Source organism: Meleagris gallopavo, chromosome 4, assembly GCF_905368555.1.
Source record: "Meleagris gallopavo chromosome 4, MGAL_WU_HG_1.1, whole genome shotgun sequence".
NCBI classification, from domain to species: Eukaryota; Metazoa; Chordata; class Aves; order Galliformes; family Phasianidae; genus Meleagris; species Meleagris gallopavo.
Window position 1 is genome coordinate 30,772,816 of NC_139407.1, and position 25,324 is coordinate 30,798,139.

Below are 25,324 nucleotides of genomic sequence, written 5' to 3' on the forward strand. Positions count from 1 at the left end.
ATGTTTGTATAGAGCTTCTTGTGTACCAGTTTGTGTCCATTGCTCCCTGTCCTGTTGCTGGCCATCAGCAAAAAGAGCCTGGCCTCATTCACTCGACACTCACCCATTAGAAATTTATAAGCATTCGTAAGATCCCCTCTCAGTTTTCTCTTCCTGAGACTGAATAGTCCCATTTCCAATTTCCAAACATTTTTGTGTACCAACTGCATGAAAATTAACACAGACTAATTACCTCTGACAAAAAAAACATTATTTATTAAAAGTAGTAGCAGCATAATTTGAGAGCAGCTGTTTAGAAAAAAAGGGAGGGATGTATCTACTGCCTCCACACTTTGGACAGAGTTCTAATGGTCTTCCTTAAAAAGGGAGAAATCAACACCACTGTTTTTAACCGATATTAAGGTTCAAATGTTAATACTTAGAGTAGCATCAGAAATTCTACTACAAACTCCATTCTTGGGAACGTTTAGCTAGCTTCTTCTTTGAAAGGAATGTCAGGAGGGATAGAATTGATACTGCATAAGCTGCCATATATTTCAGTTCTCATGCTCTTAACAACATGCAGAAAAGCCATCCCCAAAGAAGGTGATGGAACCACGCACTGGGGGACTCAGGATTTATGGAACAATAGGAAAATCACTAACAAACATCCAACTGTAGAAAGGCATCTCACGTAAAACAGTTCATGTGCAGTTCCAAACTTTTTCTAAGTAAGTTAGAGAGCTACTACTCACAACAGAACAAAGCTGACAGCCTAATACATTTTGTTTTGTACAGAAACTTCACCATCTGGGGATAGAAATCAAATTACTGCTTCAAGCACATGGAAGTCATGTTAAACACTGGAATTTACACTCCATTTCAACAGTTTTTCAGGACAGAAGGATCTTCTTCCCTAATTTTAAATGTTATTTCAGTAACCTGTAAAAGTGTTGTTCTAACTAATAAACAAAATCCACAGACCAAAAGGTTTTGTGCTTCAATTTTTGAAATCCAAATAAAAGACCTCTTTGTTCTATCAATGCTTCATAGAAAGCAAGCTGTAGGAACTGCTGCTGCTACAGGACCCCTTTAGTGAATAAATACAGAGCAATGAGTAAAGCAAAGTTATTTTATTTTTAAATTCTATTTTTAAAAATTTACCTGGTTATAAACTTCTCCTCATTAATGGAAACAGAAGAAAGATGCTGCGCTTTCATAGTCACTTTCTTCATTTATTCAGAAGACATGAAACTAAACAAAAGGAAAAAAATATTTTCACTAATTCTAATAAAGCTCTGAATGGTAAGCACAGCAACAAAGCCTTAGTTTTGCAAAGCAAAAGCAAGTCAAACACTGAAGCTAAAAGGCTAAATAAATCATATTTCAGCTACTTTGTGCATAGTCTTAATACCCAAATACTTTCCCTTCTAGGAAAAAAAAGCCATAGGTCATTCCCACCAGGTATATCACAGTAGTTTAAATCCTAGTAGAACATATGCCATTACTTTTTCCAGTAGTTTTAGAAATACTCCAGAACTCCATGACTATTACTCAGTAGACTGAAACCCATTTACTGTTAAGGGTTCATTTGCTAATTATGGATAGAGCATTGCCCAAGGTCACAAAAAAAAAAAAAAGTGACTCAGCAAATCACCCTTAACTAGGTTTGTGAGACCAGACAAGAGAAAAAGTGTTGATCACAGGCAGAATCCTGCAGAACACAAAGAAACCAGCTGAAGTATGAAGTACTAAAGCGAGAATAAGGCTATAATTAAAGTGATGTAGCAATACAATTTACAGATCTCCACGTACTGATTTCAGCACACTGTGCAGGCAAAAAGCCAGACTCATGATACTCCAACAATTCATTCTTCAATAACATAATTATGGAGTCTTGGCTGCTTTATTTCACCCTCAGGTATTAGAATAAAAGGTAAACCGAAGAAAGTAACAAAAAAGACTCAGAAAATCAGGATTGACAGCTGATAATGCACTGAAAAAAAAATCTTAATCTCAGCCCAAGAAGTAGTAAAAAGGGGAAAAAATGCAAGAAGTACAATCTCCATAGACTGCATTAATTTCTACTTTAATTTCTCTCTAACTGAAGAATGGTGACAGAGGAATCTGCCTATTATCACTCATTGTCCATTAGCACTTATGCCAGCAGAATGTCTTCAGCCTGATGTCAGACCCCAGAACCAGCCTTGTAAAAGATGTCTGAAAATCAGTTTGTCTACAGTAAAGGCAAATAGTATCCAGGAAATCAAGTTAGAAAGGAAATTAAAGCTTGTAGAGACCATAACTAGCTAAGTAAAAGTGACTAGTTTCTGAGCAAGTGATTCCACACTAGCAAGCTCCTTTAAAGTCAGACGTCAAGGTTATCATGCATGACTTGTGAAAAATGAGGGCAAAAGAGAAGTTTTTATATTATCTTTCACCCACGGGACATATAAGAGAGGGTTGTCATAAGTTATTACACAATCTCTGAAATCAAATGAGGTCGCTACTGAAATGAACTTTACATGAGCAGCAGGAGAAAGCGTTCTATAAATCCACTGTGTCTTGGGTGACATCCAGATGAAGGTGAAATTTATCCACTTACTGAAAGGACCCAGGGACGAGTTTATATATAAGGAAGAGACTTCTGCACTCTAATCTGATGTTGCTGTTTCTTGGCCTCTCAGATAAGTTCAGTAACCATCAGCCACACCTTGAAATCTGTTTTTATGCAATTTACTAATACCTCTAACTGAATCTGCTTCCCACTCTAAACTCATTTCAAAACAGTTTTGAAAGATGCAGAGATGTTCACATACACTGGCACCTGAATACCCGGGCATACACTTGAGTGCCTTTCCACAGAAAAAAACTTGTGAAGAGTAGCAGGGAGCTCCGGCACCATTAGAGCAGCCACGCCACTGAACTCTGGCACTGTTTCTTGCTCAGTGCTGAAGACCTTCCAGTATAATTTGACTGTAAAGTGACTCATATGGATGAAAAAAAGTGACCTCAACAGATAGATAGGAGTGACTTTTTTAAAAAAAAAAAAAAAAAAACACAAAAAGAAGATTACCACAGAACCATGTTCCGCCCAATAGTGACAGGCTCTTACTGAAGTATTTGCCTTAAGAATCTTAAGCATACCTTAAATTTGCTGGTTGCCCTTAAAGCACCGACAATGAGACCAAACGAGATCATTCAGTGATGGAAATAACCAACAACTCCCCTTTTCTGTCTCACAGTCCAATGAGCTGTTACCTGCAGCTGGCACACATGCTTATTGCCTCCCCCAGTCATCCCCATCTAAGCAGCTCTGCTCACCAGGATCACACCACACACCTCTATCTGCTCACCCCAGAGCAATGTGAGGGATGGGGCAGCCCATGCCCATGGGCTCCTCAACAGCTGAGCAAACTCGTGTGCTGCCATCCAATCCTTTCACAGAGCAGGAGTTCCCTTGGGGATCTGCACATGTCTGCCAGCTATATTTCTATACTTTGTTCTTTATGCATGCCAGTAGCAACATTTAAGTGAATAAATATCATTAGAGCATGATCAAAGTGTGTTAATTTTTCACCTTTCTCAACAATGTATAGCTATTGCTATACTTGGCACCTATCCAGTGATATCTCCTGAATCACTTCCCTTCAGACAGAACCCCAAAATTCCCTCAGAGAGGCAAGATTTTGAAAGCTGGGCCTTGGAAGGACCAACTTCAAGGACTGACACCTAATAAAGAAGAAACTTATTGGGAGAAGGCTGACCAAAGCCTAAAATACATTTGTCAGGAAACAAAAGACAGAGAGGGGAAAAATAGGAGTAAATAAGAAATGGAGCGGATGCAAAATGAAAACCTCCAGAGGAAGACAACAACAACTATCAGAAAGTCCACAAAAATGGGGAAAAAAAACTACTATGCAGTCCCTGAGCTGTGAGAGGACCAATATCCTCATGAGGGTACATGACCAACCTGATGAGAAAGTAGATTTTCTTTTTTTATAATATTTATGTCTTACAGGAAATAGTCAAAGTGTTTCGAGAGATAAGAGAACTAGTTTAATTTCATAACATGCCACAATTTTTAAGTTTGTGGCTTCAGGAAAACATCACAAAGACAGGGATGGAGGAAAGACAAGGCAAAGTAAGAGCAAAAGTCCTTATAAATTTTTATACCAGGATAAAAGGATGCGACTGCAGGAGAGGGCACCTGACCCACAAGTCCAGCTGAGCAGTAAAGCAGTATTTCAATTCATATTTAGTAGCCTATGGAAGATGCTGTGCACAACAGCCTAGACATGCTTCTTGACACATTCATAGATTAAGATGGGGACTGCAGAGCAAGCAGTGTGTTATGCAGAGCTCCTACCAGTGTTAAGAAAAACTGGAAACATGAAAACCCTTAAGAATTTCTGTGTATTTTGAACCTGTACTTTCTAAAGTTATTCCAAAAATATTGGAAGTCAGGATTGTGTGAGTGTTCTCATTTTCTCGTATAAAATCCACAAAGTCCAGCTGTTTATCACAGAATCATATTTACTTGGCTGTCAGCAAAACAAACATATAATATTTTGTACAGCACAAGGAGCATTGCACTGTAAGAATATCAGCAATGCAATAAACTCAGCAGTCTGGTATTTAGCCCATTCTTGAACTGCTCTCTATTTCTAAAAGAGTTATAATCTGTTCATATTCATAGGAAATCCAGTATCAGCAGAATATTGCTATATTGCTGATCAGTCTTTATCTAGTCATATACTTTAATTCTATGTGTCTTTACATATATATATAATTTTTTTTTTTAAAATTACATGCCATCACCACCAAAGCAAAGATTTAATCACAAGAAGTTACTTATTTTGAAATAAGTTTGAACGCTAGCATTTTTTCCCCCCACTGAAAACAAGGTGATTTTGTTTGTTTGCTTTAAGTCTTCCAGTTACTCTTGCATTTTGTTTTAAAATTCAGTTACAATACAGCACACTGCACTACTCAAATACGCAAAACAGTTCAACCCCTCCACTCACGCAGCTTCAGACCAGCTTTAAGTACTGAAACCAAAAGCAAGTTGGTGTTAATTGGTGAACATGGCCCCTCAGCACCCAGAGGCTCCCTCCCTTTGCATGAACAGTGACTGCACAGCAGGGCTTCACCAAATGTACTTCAAACATGACTCACCCATTGCTATGAAGTTCCTTTCTATTTCAGGTCTCTCCAGAAAGATAGCCTCCACTCCCCACACAGAGTAGCCAAGGTCACCACACAGTGCTTACAACCTTGCTGGTGACTGAGCGACAGGCAGCATGGGGTCTGCCTCCTTTATCACAAGGGACTCATGCAAGTCGCTTTGAGATTTAGGAACTTTTTCCAAGAATTTCCAACTGACTGAACGTTTCCTCTTCCCTCTGGCACCCTAATTACCTGAAAATAATCTGACTCAAGTTCTGGATCACTGCGAAGGACCTTGCTTTCCCCTGACGCTGCAGGTCACGCAGCTAGCAGAACAGCTCCAGCTTTTACGTTTCACTTACCTGTGCACATGAGCAGAACAGAAGCAAAGGAGTACCACATACCTTGGAAGAAGCATGACAGCATGGCACGAGCTGACAGCTACCTCTGATTCTCTACAGAACTCACGGAGCTGCTAATTACTGTTTTGCTCACCAACCTGGGAGTGCTGGAAAGCCAGGACACTCCCTGCACTCGGTGCATGTTGGGAGCATTCACCTTCCCACTTTCCTTCCTCCCCGCAGCTGAGGGAGTGCTCCCTGAGTCACGGCTGCACCTACGGGAGGCTCCGGTTAACACTTTAATCACTAACCCCATAACGAGAGGCAACCTGCTGGCGCTCGGTAATTATTTGCTGACAGAGCACACCCTGAAACATCCTGTGCTGAAAGCACCGCTAGGCTTTAAACTCTTCTCATGTTTGTTTTCTACTCCACTGGTTAATGTGGTTGTTCCTTCTCTGGATATACCCAAATCTCTAGTGTTTAGTGAAATAAAGAATGCATACAAACAGGTGATGTCTAAATATAAATATCTGGATTTATAATATTATGACAAAAAACTGTGACAACACATCTTGATCATTTCATTACAAACAGCTCTAAACTCAGTTCCTTGCTTACCCACTTAATATTCTTATGAATGTTATTCACTGGGCAAGAGAAAGCACCATTACTTAATTGCTAAGCAGCTAATCATATAAGCAGATGTTTAAGCTGAAAAAAAAAAAAAAAAATCACCTTCCAAGCTCCTACTATTTGTCCATCCAGTTTTAGGCATTTATTCATAGAATCAAGCTTAAGACTGAGACCCGTTGGCCCAAAGAGAGAAGAGTATGAGAAATACTGGACCTGAATTTGTCTTAATGCCAGTCTTAAGGCGCTATGATTAATATCAAGTTGCCTCTGCTTTATATCATCTCATGCAAAGGACTGGCAGACCTGTTAATATTTGCTTTCCACCCCTGTCATTATCCTCTGCTGTGCTCCTCTCAAGAGCTAGACAGATGTACATGCAACAGAACATATCTGATATTTGAGATTACAGTCCAATCTGCAGAGCTTCTAGTCCTACACCTCAAAAGTACATAAATACAGATTTTATTGGTTGGTATAATACTGAGAAGTCTCTCAAAACACACGAAGAAGTAAGCATGCAGGATTTTTGCTCAATTCACCACAGCATAGAAGCTCCACACTGTGGTGAACTTGGAGCTTCACATCAAGCTCCACCACTCCTGCAGTGGTTTAACACAAATCCATACAATTTCAACTTATTTAAATTGATTTTTCCTGTTGTACCTTCAGATACCTGAGCACTCTCCTGACAACTCTAGGTTAAAGTAGAGAGAAAGCAGAGCCTACCTTCAAATTCCTAAACCAAGATAAAATCAAATCCATCCATATTTGACAGCTGGGCCACCCTGCGGGACACTGACACCATGAAGCTATTTGGTACCAGGAGGTATCCAAGTATTCTAAAATATAAAGTGAAGTTAAACCCTTCAGTGTTCATGCTAACAGCCAACATTTAAGGTGTTTGGCTGCTGCTGTTGTTCAGAGTGCGTGTGTTTGTGGTGGGAGTGGTTGTTTTTTTTGTTGTTGTTGTTTTTTCTTTTTTTTAGATTTAGGTGTTACAGATACCCTTACACTTACTAGTAAGGCTTTGAAATCTCTATGTACTTATTAGTTAGATTCATGCAAATGTCTCAAATTAAGATACCAAAGTAAAAAAAAAACAACATTGTAATAATGGACGATAAACCTCATATTCAGTTAAACCAGGTGGACTGATTTTTGCAGTAGGGAACATGGCTCAGGTTTGTTTCTCATTTTCATTATCACACTTGAACTACCTGTACCACTGACCCAGATCTGATCTCATTAAGGTCACATGTAATTAACTAATAGACACCTAGTGGAAGCTGATTGGTGCAATCTGGGAGTAAAAATTACATAGGAAAAAAATGACTTTAGGACCACAAAGCAATGATTAGTTTGCTGTAAATTAAAGGAATAAATATTCCTATTCCTTTCGTAGGATAATAAAGCCTCACATGCAGAGTGAGTATTGTTACTCATCTTTCTCAATGATTGTTGCTCATGTGCACTGGAAGTCTAAACACATCACAGCATACTTATGAAATGGTTAAATAAAAGGGTAAAAAAGGTTTTGCTTTTTTTTTTTTTTTTTTTTCTGAACAGGAAGAGAATACTGTGATCCTTGTGTCCTTAAAGGCTACAGTTCTTTTTGGCTTCTTACACAGTTAATGCAAATTATTTTAGGTTAATAAATAATTGGAAGTTGAAGTCCAGTTGTTTAATAACCTGGCCTCAAATCATTAACTGACAGACTGCTGAGCATAGAATAACATCTCCAACAGTAAAAGACAACCCCCCCCCCCCCCAAAAAAAAAAAAAAAAAAACCTACAACAAACAAAACAAAGCAAAAGTTTCCACTTTTACAGTACGCAGTCCTAGTAAAGAGGCTGGCCACGGCATGATCATAAAGTCACGCTATATACACAACTCACAAGAGATATTTTTCATTGCGAAGCAGAAAAAAAGTCCTCAATATCATTTGCAAACAGCTGTTCGTGGACAACTTCAGATCAACATTTCCAAAAGTGGAAATGGCTTCTTGGACCTTCTGAGACAGAATTCTGAGTCTCAAATGATGGGATCTGAATTTCACAGTCAAATTCTTTGCTTTACGTTATAGAAGTTGCCAGGAGGCATCATTAACAGCAAGAAATGAGGGAATTCAGAACAACTGGGTTTACCCTGCAAAGAATTACCCATTCTTTAACAAGATTGTCTTCTGTCAGTGTACTCAAGAATCAACAGCAATATTTGTGTAACATGGTGTTTCACAGACACAGCTGATAAGCATAGCCAGTAGAAATTAAGAAATGATGATTAATGATTAGCTCCGATCACTAAACATGCAAAACATACAGCCTTTACAAGGCAGTCTCTTGTGGACCATAATTCCTCACACATACCACTTTGTGAGTCTCAAGCTCTTCAGAAAACAGGAGGAGCAGAACCTGCTGTTTGTGGCAGTTCGTGTGCCAACAGCTATGGTATTTCACACAGCTGAAAGAACTGATGTGTCACAGGCACTAACCTTTGCCTGAGTAGAAATCTGCCCACAAGCAGCACTGGCTTTAACCTCATTTGCAAATTGTTAGATGGGCAGGTCTTACTTAACAGATTGAACCAGCATTAGTCATGCATCATAGCTCAGTGTTGATCATATGTCCCATTAAGTCATGCTTTTGATAGTCCAGACATTCATAAAAGCATACATGCATTTTCATTGCTTGAAGCTGATAAATATTGTTAAGGGCAGAACCAGAAAGAAACATCCTGCACAAAAAAAGCTGCTATCACACCCAGCCAGCCTTCATAGTTCTTCTAAGCCCTTACTCCTTTTCTAAAGGTTTTCAGACCAAAAAACCTCCTGGCATGCTTTTTTTCTTAACTCCATAAACAGGTCCTACATACTCTTTTGTGCACACACACACAACCCCCTTCCACTTTCCCCTCTCCCCCCAACAAAGTCTTCCTCACACCCACCATATGGAATGCTCTTATGCTCATGTCACTTCTCTGTAACAGTCATTGAAGGTCATGTGACTATAGCACCTGACTCCCATTTCCAGCATGCTAATTATTTTTCTTTAATTACTTCCTTCTAAAAGAAGCTAAGTCATAACATGAATTGTTCACCTATTTCCTTCTTGTTTTAAAAATATCCTGATCACGCAGAATCATAGAATCATAGACTAGCTCAGGTTGGAAAAGACCTTCAAGATCATTAAGTCCAACTCCAACCTAACCATACTACCCTAACTCTAACAACCCTCTGCTAAATCTTGTCCCTGAGCACCACATTCAGATCTCTGGCAAATATCAGACGGTAACTGGATCAAATTTCTTGATGGCACAAATTGATGAAACTCCGTCACTACTGAAGGAAAATAACCTCTTAATAAATATATCATCACTAGGAGACCCAGGAGACTGAACCACAAGTCACCTGGAAAGACATCAGCTACTGTATTGTTTTCTTGTGGTTAGGAACCCAAATAAGTGGTCTGAAAAGCAGACTGACACTTCTTCCGCTTCATTTATTCCAGCCTCTTTCCAGAAGAAAGTCAGATTTCTTTAACACCCATTACAAACCAGAGCTTCTACTGAATAGATGTGGTGGTGCAGCATCCCAGGTCACTCTGCGATCTCCAGATAAACTACCATTGTGCTTTGATCTTGCATGAAGTACAGTGAGTTGGGATGACCAGATACTCCCTGTTGGTGACAAGAATTCCTGCTCCTTGAACCACAGCTTGAGCTAAAGGGTACCAAAACAGTACAAGCTGCAGAGTATTAGAAGAGCACAACTTGCGGAGAACGTTCCAGAACTCACCAAATTTTTATCTTATCCAATAATTGCTTCATCTGCGTCTGGCCAGAGTAGAAATTTTTTTTACTAAAATCAATTATCTCAAGGTGCTATAAACAAAGGTCCTATGCAAAAGAGCCCTTTGAGCTCTTGTGGTCCACAGTGGCTGTGACCCTTGATCTCCCACTGACCTGAAACACCACTCAAGGTAGGCTTTTTTTTTTTTTTTTTTTTTTTTTTTTTTTTGAGGTCAGTGTTAAAGAAAAAGAGGTCCTTCTGGGATGGATTCCATTGCTTGCTGAGAGCCAGTGAACAGGAAGGGAGTAATTTACCTAGGGAAAAAGGTCCTTGTCTGTGTAGTGAAGTTTAGAAATTTCTGCTTGAATTGCCCTTCGTGTTCCAGGTCTATCTTGCCAATCTTGAACCATTAAGTTGCTGTATTTGATTGCAGTACTTTCCATTAAATCAAGGTGTTAAATTGGCTAATGATTAAGTGCTGATTAAGTGCTACTAAGAATTATACACTCAAAATTTGTTATTTATCAGCAAAATATTAATAAAACTTAAACTGCCACTAAAACTAGACTTGTATAGAATTGATCCTCAGCAACAGATGAAGATAGTCTGTTGCAGCAAAGCACACTGAGCTTCAGATACCATTATGATTGCTTTGAAAGCTTCCTATAAATTTCCACAGAAACTGTAACAGACAAAAAGAGCATAACAGTAATATTTGATAGAGCAAATTCACAGCTACAAAACACTATTTTTCAACACAGACACCACCATTAACTGTGCACTTTCACCAGTGATGAACAAGAGCCTGCAAGACACTGGAGGTAACAGCTGTGCATGGCTGTCTTTTATGTTGCTGTCACCACTGCTGATGCACCACGCACACCCTCTCTGTGCTTAAATCAACTAGTTGATCTCCCTCAACATTGAGTAAGCATAGATGAATGTCAAGGGATGCCACTGTTTCTGCATGGAGGAATTCAATGACACAACTTTGCTCCATACCACTTCTACATCAGATGCCGTTCTGTCAGACTGCCCCTCTGCTGCCATCTGTCACATGGCAACAAAATAGAACAGTATTTGCAGGCTGGTTCTACCTCTACTGTCATACCACCAACATCCACCTCTGACATTGTCAGACAACATTATAAAATGGGAGGCATTACTTTTAGAGCAGCCCTTGTATGTAGCCTTTAGAGTAATGAAATCATCAAGGTTGAAAAAGAATAGCATGAGAAATATCATTCATGAGTTTTTGTTATGCAGTTATGAAGCGAAGAATCAGAGGCAGGGGGGCACGGAAGGAATGCATAGCAATTGCAGCCTGCCTCTGTCTGAGCTGCCCACTCGCCTTTGCTCAATACTGCTGTGCCATACAGACATTTTTCACATTGTGTCCTGGTGTCCCTGCACAGCAGACACTTCTTCATTGTATGCTGCTAAGCACAACTAACTTGAGAGATACATCAAGCTGCTAGGAAGCTTGCAGAGAAACTGTGAAATCTGAGACTTGAAAACTTTAATTCCTATAGTGAATATTGACTGGGTAAGCAAGTAACAGCCTGAAGTACACAAAAATTTCTTGGAGAGAGAATTTTTTACCTTTTGTACTGCATTAAATATCTAAACAGACAGTAGGAAAAGATCTGTAGCACTTAGGTATTATTTTGCTTTCTAAAATGTCACATGAACATGGAGAGCACTATGAAGGGGAAAGTACAAAGCAGAACAGATGGGATTGACTGTGTGATGTTCTGCCTTGTGTGGTGGTCTAAGGAGACCTCCTCGGTTTTCTCTGTCTTCCCTCTGACAAAAAGACATTTCTTAGCTCTATTTGCTCTTCTTTCTGAAAATCACCTACTAGATACTGTAACTGCTTCTTCCAAATCCCTTCTATCCTTGCATAATGCTGCTTTTCTATTACAATTCCAAATAACCCTTTCAGGAGGAGTTCAGCTATCTAGCACCCATTACAAAAAGTAAATACATTCACATACTTACTGTGTCATCTCATATTCTTCTCTCTGTGTTTGACCTTATAGATCACATTTTTTCTTTTCATTCAGCTATCCAAGACTCAAACTTTTCTGAGCAGGGTCCTAGAGCACAGTGAATGCTGCTTGCTATGGGTGGCAGTTATGTGCCACCTCTGTGGCAGAGGCGGTAGCATTTCAGTGGTGTTGCATGGCACAGAATGTCGTGAAATCTGAAGTGATAAATCTTCTCTTGGTGCTTGGTTAACACACTTACAAACGATGCTAGGTTTCATGAAAATTAGGTTAAAATTTGATCTCCTTGATGAAGATGTCTGAATTTCTTTCTAGTTGATAAGTGCTTTGGAGTAATGAAGCCAGATGAGAACAGGGGCAGATGGAACACAGCAGTATGTAAAATCATATTCTCATTAGGACTGTGAAATACACACCTTGTGTAAAGTAACAAGTTAATAGCTGTTTAGGAGATATTGAAATTCTGGAAAGATTCTTCCCTATCCAGTTGTTCGCAGGGTGTGTCTTTGAGTCTGGAACTTGATCCACCTGAAAATGTCACTCAGCTCTGCCAGCAATGCCTTGCTTCCAGCCAGTACACATATTCCTGCAAGTGAAGAATCTGAACAAGCTGCTCTCTAGAAATGCAAATTCATCCTCTGGGATGGTGTTGTCCCAGATGCCACTAGCAGTCCACACTAGGGAACCATACCACGCTTACAGAAGGCAGCTTTCACATCAGGTAACTATGGGCTGCTGGGTGACAGAGGCTGTCTCCAAGAAGAGGAAATGCAATCAGCTATAAAGCTGTAGAGAAATAAGAGTGACTTCAGGATTGTAAGTTGCTCAACCCAGGTTTGTGCAGAAAGCACAGGTTTAAACAGGTAAAAGAATGGAAGTAATTTCAGGTGTGACATTTTATTCAAAAGATATTGCAGAAACAAGAACTGAGCCTGAACACTAAATGTCCAGCTATTACTGGAGGAGTTTAGTTGGGGAGCCAAATGTTCCTCACCCAAAGCACCCTGTAGCTACACGATCCCTGCATGCTTCTGTAGCAGTCAGTTTAGTAGTGCTACAGGAGTGGGCACTGAATTTTTATGCTTTGATTTACAGCAATAAATTTCAGATACCTTTGTGAAAAATTAAGGAATATCTAGTAAAATAACCTGAAATTGAGGATTCTCAGGCCATTGGCCCTTTCTACAAAAGTGACCTGAGTATTCAACCTGGTACCATTCCCGTGACGTGTAACATAATCAATTTGCTCTTAAATAAGATCCCAGAGAAGCTGTGGGTGCCCCATCCCACAGGCATTCAAGATAGGTTGGATTGGGTCCCGGGCAGCCTGATCTGGTGGGTGGCAATCAGCCCACAGCAGGGGGTTGGGTCTGGATGGGTTTTAAGGTCCCTTCCAACTCAAGACAGTCTGTGATTCTTTGACTCTATGATTTTAGGAAAGAGATAGGACTCTGCTGTTCACAGTCAGCCACCTATGTTACCTGAAATGTCATCAGAGGTGATATTTTTCCTGGGGCTGGATCCTTCTGCTTTGCCCATGGATTCCACGCTGCAGACACATGCATAAGTCAATGCTGCAAAATAAAAAGTATAATCTCTTATAGTGTGCTGAAAGGGGTGTGCTGAGTAGCCAAACTGCTGTAAGGAAGTAGCTGAGTAGGGGAGTCTCCTACTGCTGGCCAGGCTTTTGCTTCAGGCAACTTCTCATGGTGAGCTTGCACTGACATCATGTGGCAGCAAAATGTACACAGATTTACACAGGTCATCGTTCTTACTTTGCTCCATCTCCCTGGAGCTGCTGTGCTGGACACTACATCTACAATGTATTTACTCAAAGAGCTTTATTTTAACTGCTTTTGACCTTTTCATCACAGTAATGCAAGCATAGAGTCAAATGTAATTAAAAATAATTGAGGTAAAACACTAAAATCCTGGTGTTTCCAGTTCTTTGTATCCTGGAACTTAAATCTGTGGTCATGTTGTACATACCACTGCAACAATTAACTTTCACAAGCTGCTGGGGCCTCTCCACTACAGTATTATAACAATTTGGATCGTTGGCTGTGAAAATGTTCTCAGAAGAGAAACCTTTTTTGACTGAATGTAGAATACATTCAAATTCATGTTGGAAGTAGAATCTTCTATTTTAAATTTATCTTGTAAAATGGATACATTTTAAATTTAGAAACCTAAAGACAAGTAAAATTGTGCTTTTTTTTTTTGTCAGAGTTTTTTGTGAGTGTAAAAATTATTTATGTCAGCCCTTATGTTGTCTACCCTAATGTCTTCTGATTTTCCTTATCTCTATTTTCCACCAAGTCTATTTTAAGAAACATCTTATTGCAACCCTTCTTTAGTACATAAATTGAGAAAACAATGCTGTATTCAAAAGATTTATGTAAGTGCTATGCACTAATCAAAGTAATTTGATATGCTAACCATTTATTACACTGAGCTTGTTTCTTAGTTCTTCACACCTTATACACACTTCTGATTATGCGTTTGAGCCTTTTCCCTGATCTCTAAAGAAACAAAAATTCACCTTTCTAATATAAGCATCAATATCAATAATTTTATCTAATTTATGTCAACAACAAAGTAACACAGGGAAATACCTATGAACTCTAGAGCAGTGTCTGCTCCATAACCCTAGGATAATAAAGATGCAGTGGAGTAGAAGTACCACCAGGTGGGGTAGCCCCAAGGATGCTATTTGGCTGAGAGAGCTCATCTTGACAAAATCTTATATTTCACTTGGCGAAGCTGGAATAAAATTACTCTCCTGCTGGTTGAAGGGGTGTCAGAGCTGTCAGCACCTATGTATTAGAGTGCTGAGAATGTTTTATTCACTCTTTGGTGGGCAGGGAAATAACAGTTATGTTTATGTTGGAAAGTTGTTTCAAAAATCTGTAATTAAACAGTGTCAAGGAGGCTATTAAGCCTTTTTAAAAATAGCTTTTGAAGTTTAGAGAGTCATCAAATATTGAAAAAATAAAAGGAAGATGAATGTGTTGACACAGCACAGTCAGAACTCTCATGTAAACATGCCTTGGTACCGGACTTGAAATTGGCAACAAGAAGCCCAGTTTAGAAAAGTAGATCTTAGAGTTTGGGAAATTACAGACCAGAATATCGGGCAAATTGGGAGAAAAACAAACAAACAAACAAAGAACGGCCAATGCACTCAAGATTAAATATAAAATACTGGGGAAGGGTTAAGCCAGCTTTTTCTTGGGGAAGCTGTGACTCATGACCTGCTCAGGAGGCTGTACAAGTCAGTGAGTGAGTAGGTAGAGGCTTCAAGTGATAGGGACTCCTAGAGGGAATCTATGTCCAACAACCAGGATAAAGGATAAAAAAAAATAGCTGATGAAGAAGAATAAGTTTGGAAACAAAGCCAGAACACTTTTCTTATCATAGAGATGATTTGAGTCCCACAGATTTATTTTGAACCTGTGCTGTTTGGCATGAAGCCAACTGAGAAAGTGAAAATTCCCAGTTCCAGAAGCTAAGTTACATGTAAGTATCAATTAAGACTCCCATTTGTAACCTTTTTGGGGATATGTGATTGTATCTAATAACACTAATATGTGAACAACTAGAGATAATAGTAGGGCACAACCTCTGTCACAACACAGCTGTTGCTTCCAGGGTGAGAGCAAAAAAATCCTACACACAAATAATGGTCAAGTGGAATGAACTCAATAAGAAGTGCAGAGCTAGACATGCAGTTTTAAGAGGTGGTGTTGATTTATTTCTCACCATTAAGGGCAAGCTCTTAATGTGACTGACAAGAAGTTTCTGCGTCAGCCTCAAGGTGGAACTGTAGGCTCATCTGGACCCACGGGTAGGGTGAGGCAATCCCGGAGGGGGCTGCTCGCAAATCTGCTGAGAGCTTGTAAGAGCCTGCAATCACTACAGACTGCAGAAAATTGCTAACACTGCTCAGAAAATTGCTAACACTGCTCAGAAAATTGCTAACACTGTTTTTATTTGAGTAAAGAAACAATGATGGACAAAATTCAGCGCTTATGGGAGCGGAGGTTTCACGCATAGTATTGCTGCCTTACCTTTCATATATCTCCTGGCTAAAAGATCTAAGGAGAAAAACTTGATTTCTTAATTAGGTTGCATTAAGAGGTGCTGTAATAACATTATATTTTGCTGCATTTTACTGTGGTGACTGGGACAGAAAAGAGGGAGATGGGATGGACAGATGGATGAAACTGTCATAGATCTTCACAGTACACCAGTAACCAGTGAGCTGCACCTGAGCAACCAGACCTAACACTTCCCTCTCAAAGGAGTGGCTGCTGAGGCAATGGGAGCAGACGTGAAAGAGAGAATGAAGCCATAATTTGGGTTACTGGGAGATCTTCCAAGGCAAGAAATAACAGGAGGGAAAGACCATGCAATATTTAGCTGTAGTTACAAGCTTTACAACAGTTCAGTGATTAAAAGGGTAACTGGTCCTGGACAAAAAAGGTGAAATGACACCACAGCCTATGAAACATTTGGAAAGAGAAATCCCATTAGTCCTAGCATAGCCAAGTATTATTAAAAGCAAAAATTTCTGGACTGAAAATGCAGAGCCCTGAACAAAACAAGAAATAGATGTCCGTTCTAGCCTATTCTGTCACAAATGCAAGAAGTTGCTCCTGCCATTGTTGTGAATAGGCAAATATTCTTTCTTTTAGCTTTCAAGTGAATTAATGGCTAGACCACAAAGAGCTAAGCGTTCTCTTCCCATCAGACACTGCAATCACATAAGTAACTCGGAGCTCTTATCTGCTGGATCTATCAGTACCTGCAATAATTGAGAAACTGGTGTGCTGCAGTCCTCAGGCGGCTTGACTGCATGGGATCACCTATGAGAAGTATGGATGTTATTTTTCATTTTGCCTGCTGTTTTCAATGAGTGGACAGCAAATAAAGCCATTATGTGAAACATAGGGATTGATACAGGAGCAAGTGGTAGAAGATGATGTTGAGAATGGTGGGATAAGATCATCACTGCTTATTATACATTTGTCACTTGTGTTTGCTTTGTGACATGTATTTCTTGTAAAACATAAGCTTCTTACCAGTTATGACCCACATGGATAATGTGACAGCTTCCAAAACCAGGTGGATGTGCCTGAAACTGCCACAGCAAAACAGGGCAAGTACAAACTCCAGAACAGACTTTACAATACAATGGAGCAGCATTGTGGAAAAGAGAACTCTAAATGAGTCAGCCAACAGCTTTCTTGAGTGGTTTATCTATGCGTGCAGTAACTTGTCAGTGTTTATTACTTTCAATCTGGTATCATAAATGATGCTATTTCTCATAAAACAGAATATGAGCACTCCTTTGTCAACAGTTCTGAAAATCACATGGGCATCAGAATATTCTACTCCTGTTCAAAGCAATCCTCAGAAACACAGCTCAATCCATGTATTGGAGCAGAACCCTAAACCCACTGCAGTGCTTCTGAACATGCAGTTCAAAATCTACAGGAGAAGTAGGATTATAAATTAAGTATTATTCTACATTTTACGCATTCATTTCATTGATAGTACTTCTGGTGCTACTAAAAAGTCTTGCTAATGTATTGTTGTGTCTTATTAAAAAAGAAGTGCCAAAATGTGTAGGAAAATGATTTCATTGTGTGTGATGTCATGGAGGACATATTTTTGCACTCTTTCTTTCTCTTTCTTCCTTCCTTCCTTCCTTTTTTTTTCCTTTTTTTTTTTTTTTCTTGTACAACTGTAGAAACAATTGCTTTACGAAAAAAAAAAAAATCAAGAAAAGGCTGTTAGCAGTAGCAAGCTGCCCCAAAATAACACCTCTCAGTTGGCAATGTGAATAAATTTAGTCTAAAATCTCATCACCAGTGGCAAAATATTTATAGTAAAAACCTAGGGAATGGTGAAATCCACGAGGATGAATTTTTGTTTGTTTGTTTGTTTGTTTGTTTGCTTGTTTCTGAATGATGACACTATTTTGAGTACCTTCTTTGAAATTTAAATAAACCTGGCTTAGAGAAAGAACTGAGGGTGCACTCTGAAAATCACAAATCTTTCAAGAAAATCACAGCTTTCAAGAAAAGCAAAAGGCAGCAAACAACAGAACCATGCAACACAGCACAAGGTAATTTTGCCACTGGTGATGAGAGACACAAGACCAACCCAATAGCAAGTACCTGTGATTCAAAATCCCTTCAGTATCTTGCACTGGGCAGGTATCCTCATGGAGGAACTAGTAAACGACTGTTTACACAAATGTGTACATTTTCTGGTTGCTCTCACACTCTAGATGTCATAACTTAGGTTGGTATTAACTGAAATCAACACTTAAAGATGTTTATATGGTGGGATTCAAGTCATAATAGAGAAGATTCTTTTTTTTGCAATCCACGTTTCCATAAAGAAGCACTCAAGTGTGTTCTGTTTATTTATTTCCAGTGTTACTAATAATTTCCCTCAGTCAGTACCTTTCTGAAGCATCACCTTCTTTCTTGTGTCTACCACTGTAGAGCTTGATCTCAGGCTTTTTGAAGTAAAAGATTTCAGCGAAGTGTAATAGTCATGTAATGATCAGATCTCTGTTATGTTTGCTTATCTTAGACCTTCCGAGGCAGAACCGCTGAATTCAAGGAGACCGCTGAATTGCATTTGTGTAACACACAGTTACAGGCTAGTCATAAAAAGTCTCTGATGCTTAAGTTCTTGAAACGTACACCATGTCACTTAGCTAAAGAAAGTCCTAATAGATGTTTGTAGTTTAAACAATATTGTTTTAGGCATGTGAGACAGGGAAAAAATCTCCGATTTCACAAGTGAAAGGTATGTCAGGGAAACCACTCCAGTGACCTCAGCGGAATGAATAAGACCCTTGTAATCCCCAGTAGTGTATCAGGTCAAGTACAGCAAAAGAGATATAAATCATCAAAATCCTTCAGGGGAAGTGTTACCTGCACTGATTTCTGGCAGGAAATTCAGCTTCCAGCTAGCGTCTGTCACTAGCATTACTGTGAAATCAGAGCAGTTTGCAACAAAAAAGGCTGTTAGCTGCAGCTAAATTTAGTGGTCCTAAGGTGTGGGACAAAGCCAAAATACAGCATAAATATTTGATTTTGCTATTTTGGCTTGTTTGTGAAATGCAACAAGGGTAAAATGTAGTGCTGGTATCCTTCCTAGAGGATGAGAAAGTAAATATATTTTAGAACAGAAGAAAAAAAGTTCTTGCATTTCTACATTATGGATTCTGAATCTGCTTTAAAATGTTTTGAAGTCCTATAGTGTTAAAGAGAAGCTCATACTGCTTAATTGCAAATGTTCAAGCACAATGAGCAGAATCAATAATGTCTTTCAAAGGTCTTCTAAATCCACATTTTAAATTCTACTTGACAATCTCACAAAACCCAGATTAACTTGCATTGTCTGAGGTCTGTACTGTTATGTCTATGAACTGTGCTAATGATTTATTGAATGACATAACTCACAGCAATCCCACGTTCCTTTTTTTTTTTTTTTTTTGCATATACACATTTTACTAAAAGAAAAATATTGTTCACTAATTTCTTATGGCTCTTAAACTAACATTCCTTTGTACTATAATCATCAGAGTGTTTCTTTTTTGAACTTTTTTTTTTTTTTTTAACTTCTGGAAAAGAGCTGTGGTAACTCAAATTAATCTCCTAGAAGACAGGTGGCTTCTAGCTCTGCAGGTAGGTCATTTTATAGTGGGGAAGTAACAAAGGTGCAACAAAATAAACCCAAAATTTTAAACATAGTTAATCTGAAATCACCTCAGACAATGACAATCTCATTTTTGGCATCTTTGCAGTTGACCTGACAATCCCAGATCTCAAAACTCTGCAGCAAAGCCAAGAGCTGTACTGAAATCCCCTGAATTCCAAGTTAACACTCCAGGCATGTGATTATCTTTTTGCTGACATTACCAATATATCATATCATATAAATCCAAGAAAACTAATTTATGTGCTGATTTTGTCCTGGATGGTTCTTATATTTTCTTTCTTAAAGGACTACCATTAAGGTGAAATTCCTAACAGTCCGTGCATTCATATGGGCACTCCTTGAGCAAGGTACTTACATTGTCTTGCTTACTGCTCTTACAAATATCCAGCAACCTCACCAGCAGTTAGAAATACACAGCAGAAGTGAAAATCAGATGTGAAGAATCTGTATAAACATACAGATTCAAGTGTAAAATTTCAAACATCCAAGGGTTATCTTGCCTGCAGAACATTAACATCTCATTCACTCTAAACAGAAAATACACAAGCCTATATGTATTCTTTTCACAAAGGCTTTTCAAACCTTTGGAGGGTTTCCAATCAAGCAGGCACAGGAATGGGAGCTTTAAGTCCAGGTTCTGATCTCAGACTTGCAATTTGGGCCTCTTTGATGCTTAAGACAAGAGTAATTATCTGCTGGTTGTGCAAGAGGTTCCACAGACTTGGAATAGCTGCAGCTCAGCAGTGGGCAGTGTGCAGAGCACAATGAGTCACTGTCAGCTGTATTCATTTCTGCTGTGGCAGTGTGCAAAAAACCCTGCTTTTATTAAGTGACAGTTATTCTAAGTACTCTTGAAGAGTTAGGAAAACAGGATATTTGCTGTCAGGTGTTGGAATTTTACAACCTGATGTAAGCCCTCCACTGCACGCTCTGAGATGTCATCTAGTAAGACTGCAAGTGCTGTCAGAAACCCTGCATATGTCCATTCGCTGCTAATTCTGGCTTCTGTGTTGGCTGGCTTTATGCTTAGAGAGAGGATCTAACGCAACCTCTTGGATGATTATTCTGAACTCACTAGTGAGCTGTGCTAGGCTCTTAGGTGGAAAACACCATCTTCTCAGAGCAATAGCACTCACTTAGCAGAAATGCTGAAATGCCAATTGTGGTTCCTAGACAGGAAGCTGCCCTGCTGTTCTTAAGGAGGGACCACCACCATTGTTTCAAAATGACAGCATTGTGCTTGCGTGCCAGTGGTGCAGAAGTGACTTCTTACACAGGATGGCTGGGATGACACTGTGCAACACAAAGAGATTGCAACATAACGTGGCAGGGGTTTCTTGTCTTTCTGGAACTCATTACAAAGTTCCTCTCTCTAAGAAAAGTGACATGGTAATTGCCTTTGGATGTTTCCACAATGCATGATTCACTTGTAAGTGTGTGATGCTGGCACGTCTGCTTGAAGTTAGGGCCCAGCAAAATTGCAGAAGTGAAATATTGGAGCTCTACCTTTTGAAGATAAGCATCTCTGGGAGACATATTCACAGCCTGAAAGACATGAGGCACATGTTGCTTGCCTTACTGCTCTTCTGCCTCCAGCCTGCTTGTTTTCTCTTTATACTACACAGCACAGTGTTCCAGCTGTAATGCAATAGTTACGACAGTCACTGTAAACTAGAATATAGTAACAGTATAATCCGGTAGCTGAATGTAATTGAGTACCTGCTATCTGCATTGTTTTGTGTCAGTGTCAGGGTTAAGGGAGTCGGCATATTTGTAGGGATGTCTAGCACTTCCTTACTTCATGACGACTGCAGCTAGTAGAACAAGCCAATGTGACTGAACTTGCCAAGAAATGAGGTGAGCTAAATGTTATTTTACAAGGCTTAATAGAGATACCTTTCCTTCTGCAATATAAATATCATTATGTCTTATTATTCCACAGCTTATTTGATGACACTTTAGTTCTTTAAGGAAACATTCTTCAGAACAATCATTGCTAATCCTTCAGGTATTATTTGCCAGTCCATACAGCATGTCTGATACTTCATACAATAGATTACAGTAAGTAATTTTCTAGACTATGTTGCTATTGCTCGTAGTAGTTTGAGGTATGCACCTTCAGGGAAGCCGGACTGTTACCATGCCTTCCTCACCCAGGTTTCTTGTTCCCACCATTTAATCATACAAAAGAGAGTAGAGCCACAAAAATGATTTAGGGAGTGAAGCATCTGCCTTATGAGGAGAGGCTGAGGGAGCTGTGTCTCTTGAGTTTGGAGAAGAGAAGGCTGAGGGGTGAACTCATTAATGTTTATAAATGTGTAAAGGGTGAGTGCCAGGAAGGTGGAGCCTGGCTTTTCTCAGTGACATCCAATGATAGGACAAGGGGCAATGGGTGCAAGACAGAACACAGGAGGATCCACACAAACATGAGAAAAACCTTCTTTATGGTGAGGGTAACAGAACACTGGAACAGGCTGCCCAGAGAGGTTGTGGGGTCTCCTTCTCTGGAGACATTTAAAACACTCCTAGACGTGTTCCTGTGTGACTTGATCTAGGTGCTTCTGCACCGGCAGGGGGACTGAACTAGATGATCTTTCAAGGTCCCTTCCAATCCCTGATATTCTGTGATTCTATGATCATGCTCAAAAAATGAATAGAGAAACATATCTGCTCTTACTCATTCTTCAAAGATAAATGTGTTTCATTTTAGATTTATTTTGTTGAATGATTGCAATAATGATTGGCATTTCCTTCCTAATTGTGTTAAGAAAAGAGTAGGATGTGAACTGGTTGGTATGGAAAAACTAACATTCCTTTCAGAATGCACTATGTTGAATTTAAGAGATGACACACAGTTTTTAATTGTTAACTTCCTAAACAAGTTTTCAAAACACCAATTTAAAAAATAAGAACTACAGTTCATTGGACAGTATCTTCTCATCTATCACTGAAGGAGTATTTATGCCAGGGCAACAAAGAATACATCAGCTTTTTCATTCTGAATGTGTATTTTGATACAACATGATTCAAAGCTTTGTAATAAATTCAGCCTTATCTTGAAATGTTCTGCATGAAGTCTAAAAATTTGTATAAGGCTGCACAAGTGTGCTCTAGAAGTCATTTTTCGCTTCCTCTCCAATTCCATCACTTGAAGTGTAATTTATAGCCAACCCTTTTCACACACTTCTATAGCGTGATTTAAAAATTCAGATGAAAGGTGAACAGAGTGACGTTCAAGTGCACATCCTGTTCATTTTGTAATGTTAGCTGGAAGGAAATTGTTTTCAAACTGAAGTTTAGTAACCGTAGCCTAGTCAAAAATACAGCCAATTGTTAGATCTCAAACAAATGCTAATGGATTATTAATTGCATAGTGTTTTACTTCTAACCACTAACTGTAGAAAAAGAGATGAAGCACTTGAACCACTCTCATTGATCTGGTATACAGAACTGGATGATTTTACTATGTGTGATACTTTCCAAAGAAACTCTCATTTCACAGAGGAAAGTATTGCAGAAATTGAGCTGAGAGGGTGCAGAGTGGTTAACAGACTTCTGCAACTCTGGAAGTGTAAGTTAAAGCCTTCACCAAAGAAGGCTCCAACTTAACATTAGTGTGTACATGTTTATTCCAGTTGGAATAATGAAAGGGATTTTAGTGCTGTACTGAGTAATTATTCTTCAATTTGCTACTACCTGAAAAATATCTATTTCTTGACTGTGCTATTGTGCTAGGCTTTCAATGCTCATGTAGGGTTCTGTCACTCTTTAAACACTCACTATACTCCACCTGACATCAGTACCAAACTCGAGTTCAAAACCAAAGCCAGGGTGCAGTAGGAGGTGCGTTAGATCAGCCAAGCTGATGTGCTGTAAGATCCTGATCTTGTAACATAAGATTTCCTACGTGTTAAGGTAACTGCTTTGACAGAAACAATGAATCACCCATTGTTACAGGTGAAACCTAATCATGGAGACAGGTTCTGGCAAAAGCTTGGCTAGATGTAATGGTGCTCCTTGTAGATCTGGGAAATGTCACTCTATCACTACTCTGTTGCCACATCAAAATGATCAGGTTATCATCACATTTCATACTGCAGCTAATTGTGGCTGCGGCTTCCTAAGTGGTGGAGGTCAGGATTCTGAGAGTAGAGAGTATGACAAAGACCAGAATCACAGCTATGGACTTCAGGAAATGGACTACATTTTGAGATGACAGACAGCAAATCATAGAATCATAGAATGTTTTGGGTTGGAAGGGACTTCTAAGATCACTTAGTTCCAATCCCCTGCTATAGGCAGGGACACCTCTCTCTAGACCAGGTTGCTCAAAGCCCCATCCAGCCTGGCCTTGAATGCTTCCAGGGAGTGGGCATCCACATCCTCACTTGGCAAACTGTTCAAATGTCTCACCACCCTCACAGTAAAGAATTTCTTCCTGATATCTAGTCTAATCTATCCTCTTCCAGTTTTAACCCATTTCCCCTCATCCTGTCACTACCTGCCTTTATAAAAAGTCCCTGCCTAGCTTTTCTGTAGGTCTCCTTTAGGTACTGGAAGGCCACTATAAGGTGTCCCTGGAGCCTTCTCCATGCTGAAGTGCCCCAGCTCTCTCACCCTATCCTCATAGGGGAGATGCTCCAGCCCTCTGACCATGTTCATGGCACTCCTCTGAACCCACTCCAACAACTCCGTATCCTTCTTGTGCTGGGGGCTCCAGAACTGGACACAATACTCCAGGTGGCATCTCATGAGAGCAGAGTAGAGGGGCAGAATCACTTCCCTTGACCTGCTGGTCACACCTCTCTTGATGCAGCCAAGGATATGGTTGGCCTTCTTGGCTGCAAGCACACATTGCCAGCTCGTGCTGAGTCTCTTTTCAATCAACACTCTCAAATCCTTCTCTTCAGGGCTGTTCTCAAGCTATTCTCCACTCAACCTATATCTGTGCTTGAGATTGCCCCAACCCAGAGGCAGGACCTTACACTTGGCCTTGTTGAACTTCATGAGGTTGGCATGGGTCCACCTCTCAAGCCTGTCCAGGTCGGTCTGGATAGCATCTCTTCACTCTAGCGTGTCAACTGTACCACTCAGCTTGATATCATCTGCAAACTTGCTGAGGGTGCACTCAATCTCACGGTCTGTGTCACCTACATAGATGTTAAATAACACCTGTCCCAGCACTGATCCATGAGGAACGCCACTCATCACTGGTCTCCACTTGGACACTGAGCCATTGACTGCAATTCTCCGAATGTGACCATGCAGTCAATTCCTTATCCTGCAAGTGGTCCATCCATCAAATTCATTTTTCTCCAACTAGGATGTCATGTGGGGACAGTATCAAACACTTTGCATAAGTCCAGGTAAATGACGTCAGTTGCTTCTCTTTAATATATTGATGCTGTAACTCCATCATAAAAGGCCACCACGTTTGTCAGGCGTGACTTACCTTTGGTGAAGACATGTTGGCTACCACCAATTACCTCATCTTTATTTTCCATGTGCCTTAGTCAGGCCATCAGGAGGATCTGCTCCATGATCTTGCCAGGCACAGAGGTCAGATTGACTGGCCTATAGTTCCCTGGATCTTCTTTTTCTCCTTTCTTGATAATGGGGGTTATGTTTCCCCTTTTCCAATCAGTGGGAACTTCAC

The 25,324-nt window shown here is 39.7% G+C and overlaps 1 protein-coding gene across 9 annotated transcripts in view; it reads right to left on the bottom strand.

Moving 5' to 3' along the window:
* The window catches only part of RASSF6 (Ras association domain family member 6), a 106,808-nt gene that overhangs the window by 42,277 nt on the left and 39,207 nt on the right, over positions 1-25,324 (bottom strand). The window contains exons 1-2 of one of the 9 annotated variants that reach the window (XR_014882989.1): positions 5,553-6,021; positions 1,144-1,233 (exon numbers count right to left, since the gene is read on the bottom strand). Coding sequence is in view for 6 of the 9 variants with exons in the window: in XM_085222706.1 (XP_085078832.1) it covers positions 1,144-1,214 (71 nt within the window). In the remaining 3 variants the exon portion in view is untranslated. Of the gene's footprint in view, positions 1-1,143; positions 1,234-5,157; positions 5,394-5,552; positions 6,107-11,914; positions 12,326-13,403; positions 13,497-25,324 lie in introns of those variants that run through there. The other 8 variants (XR_014882991.1, XR_014882990.1, XM_085222706.1 and 5 more) reach the window with 8 other exon arrangements.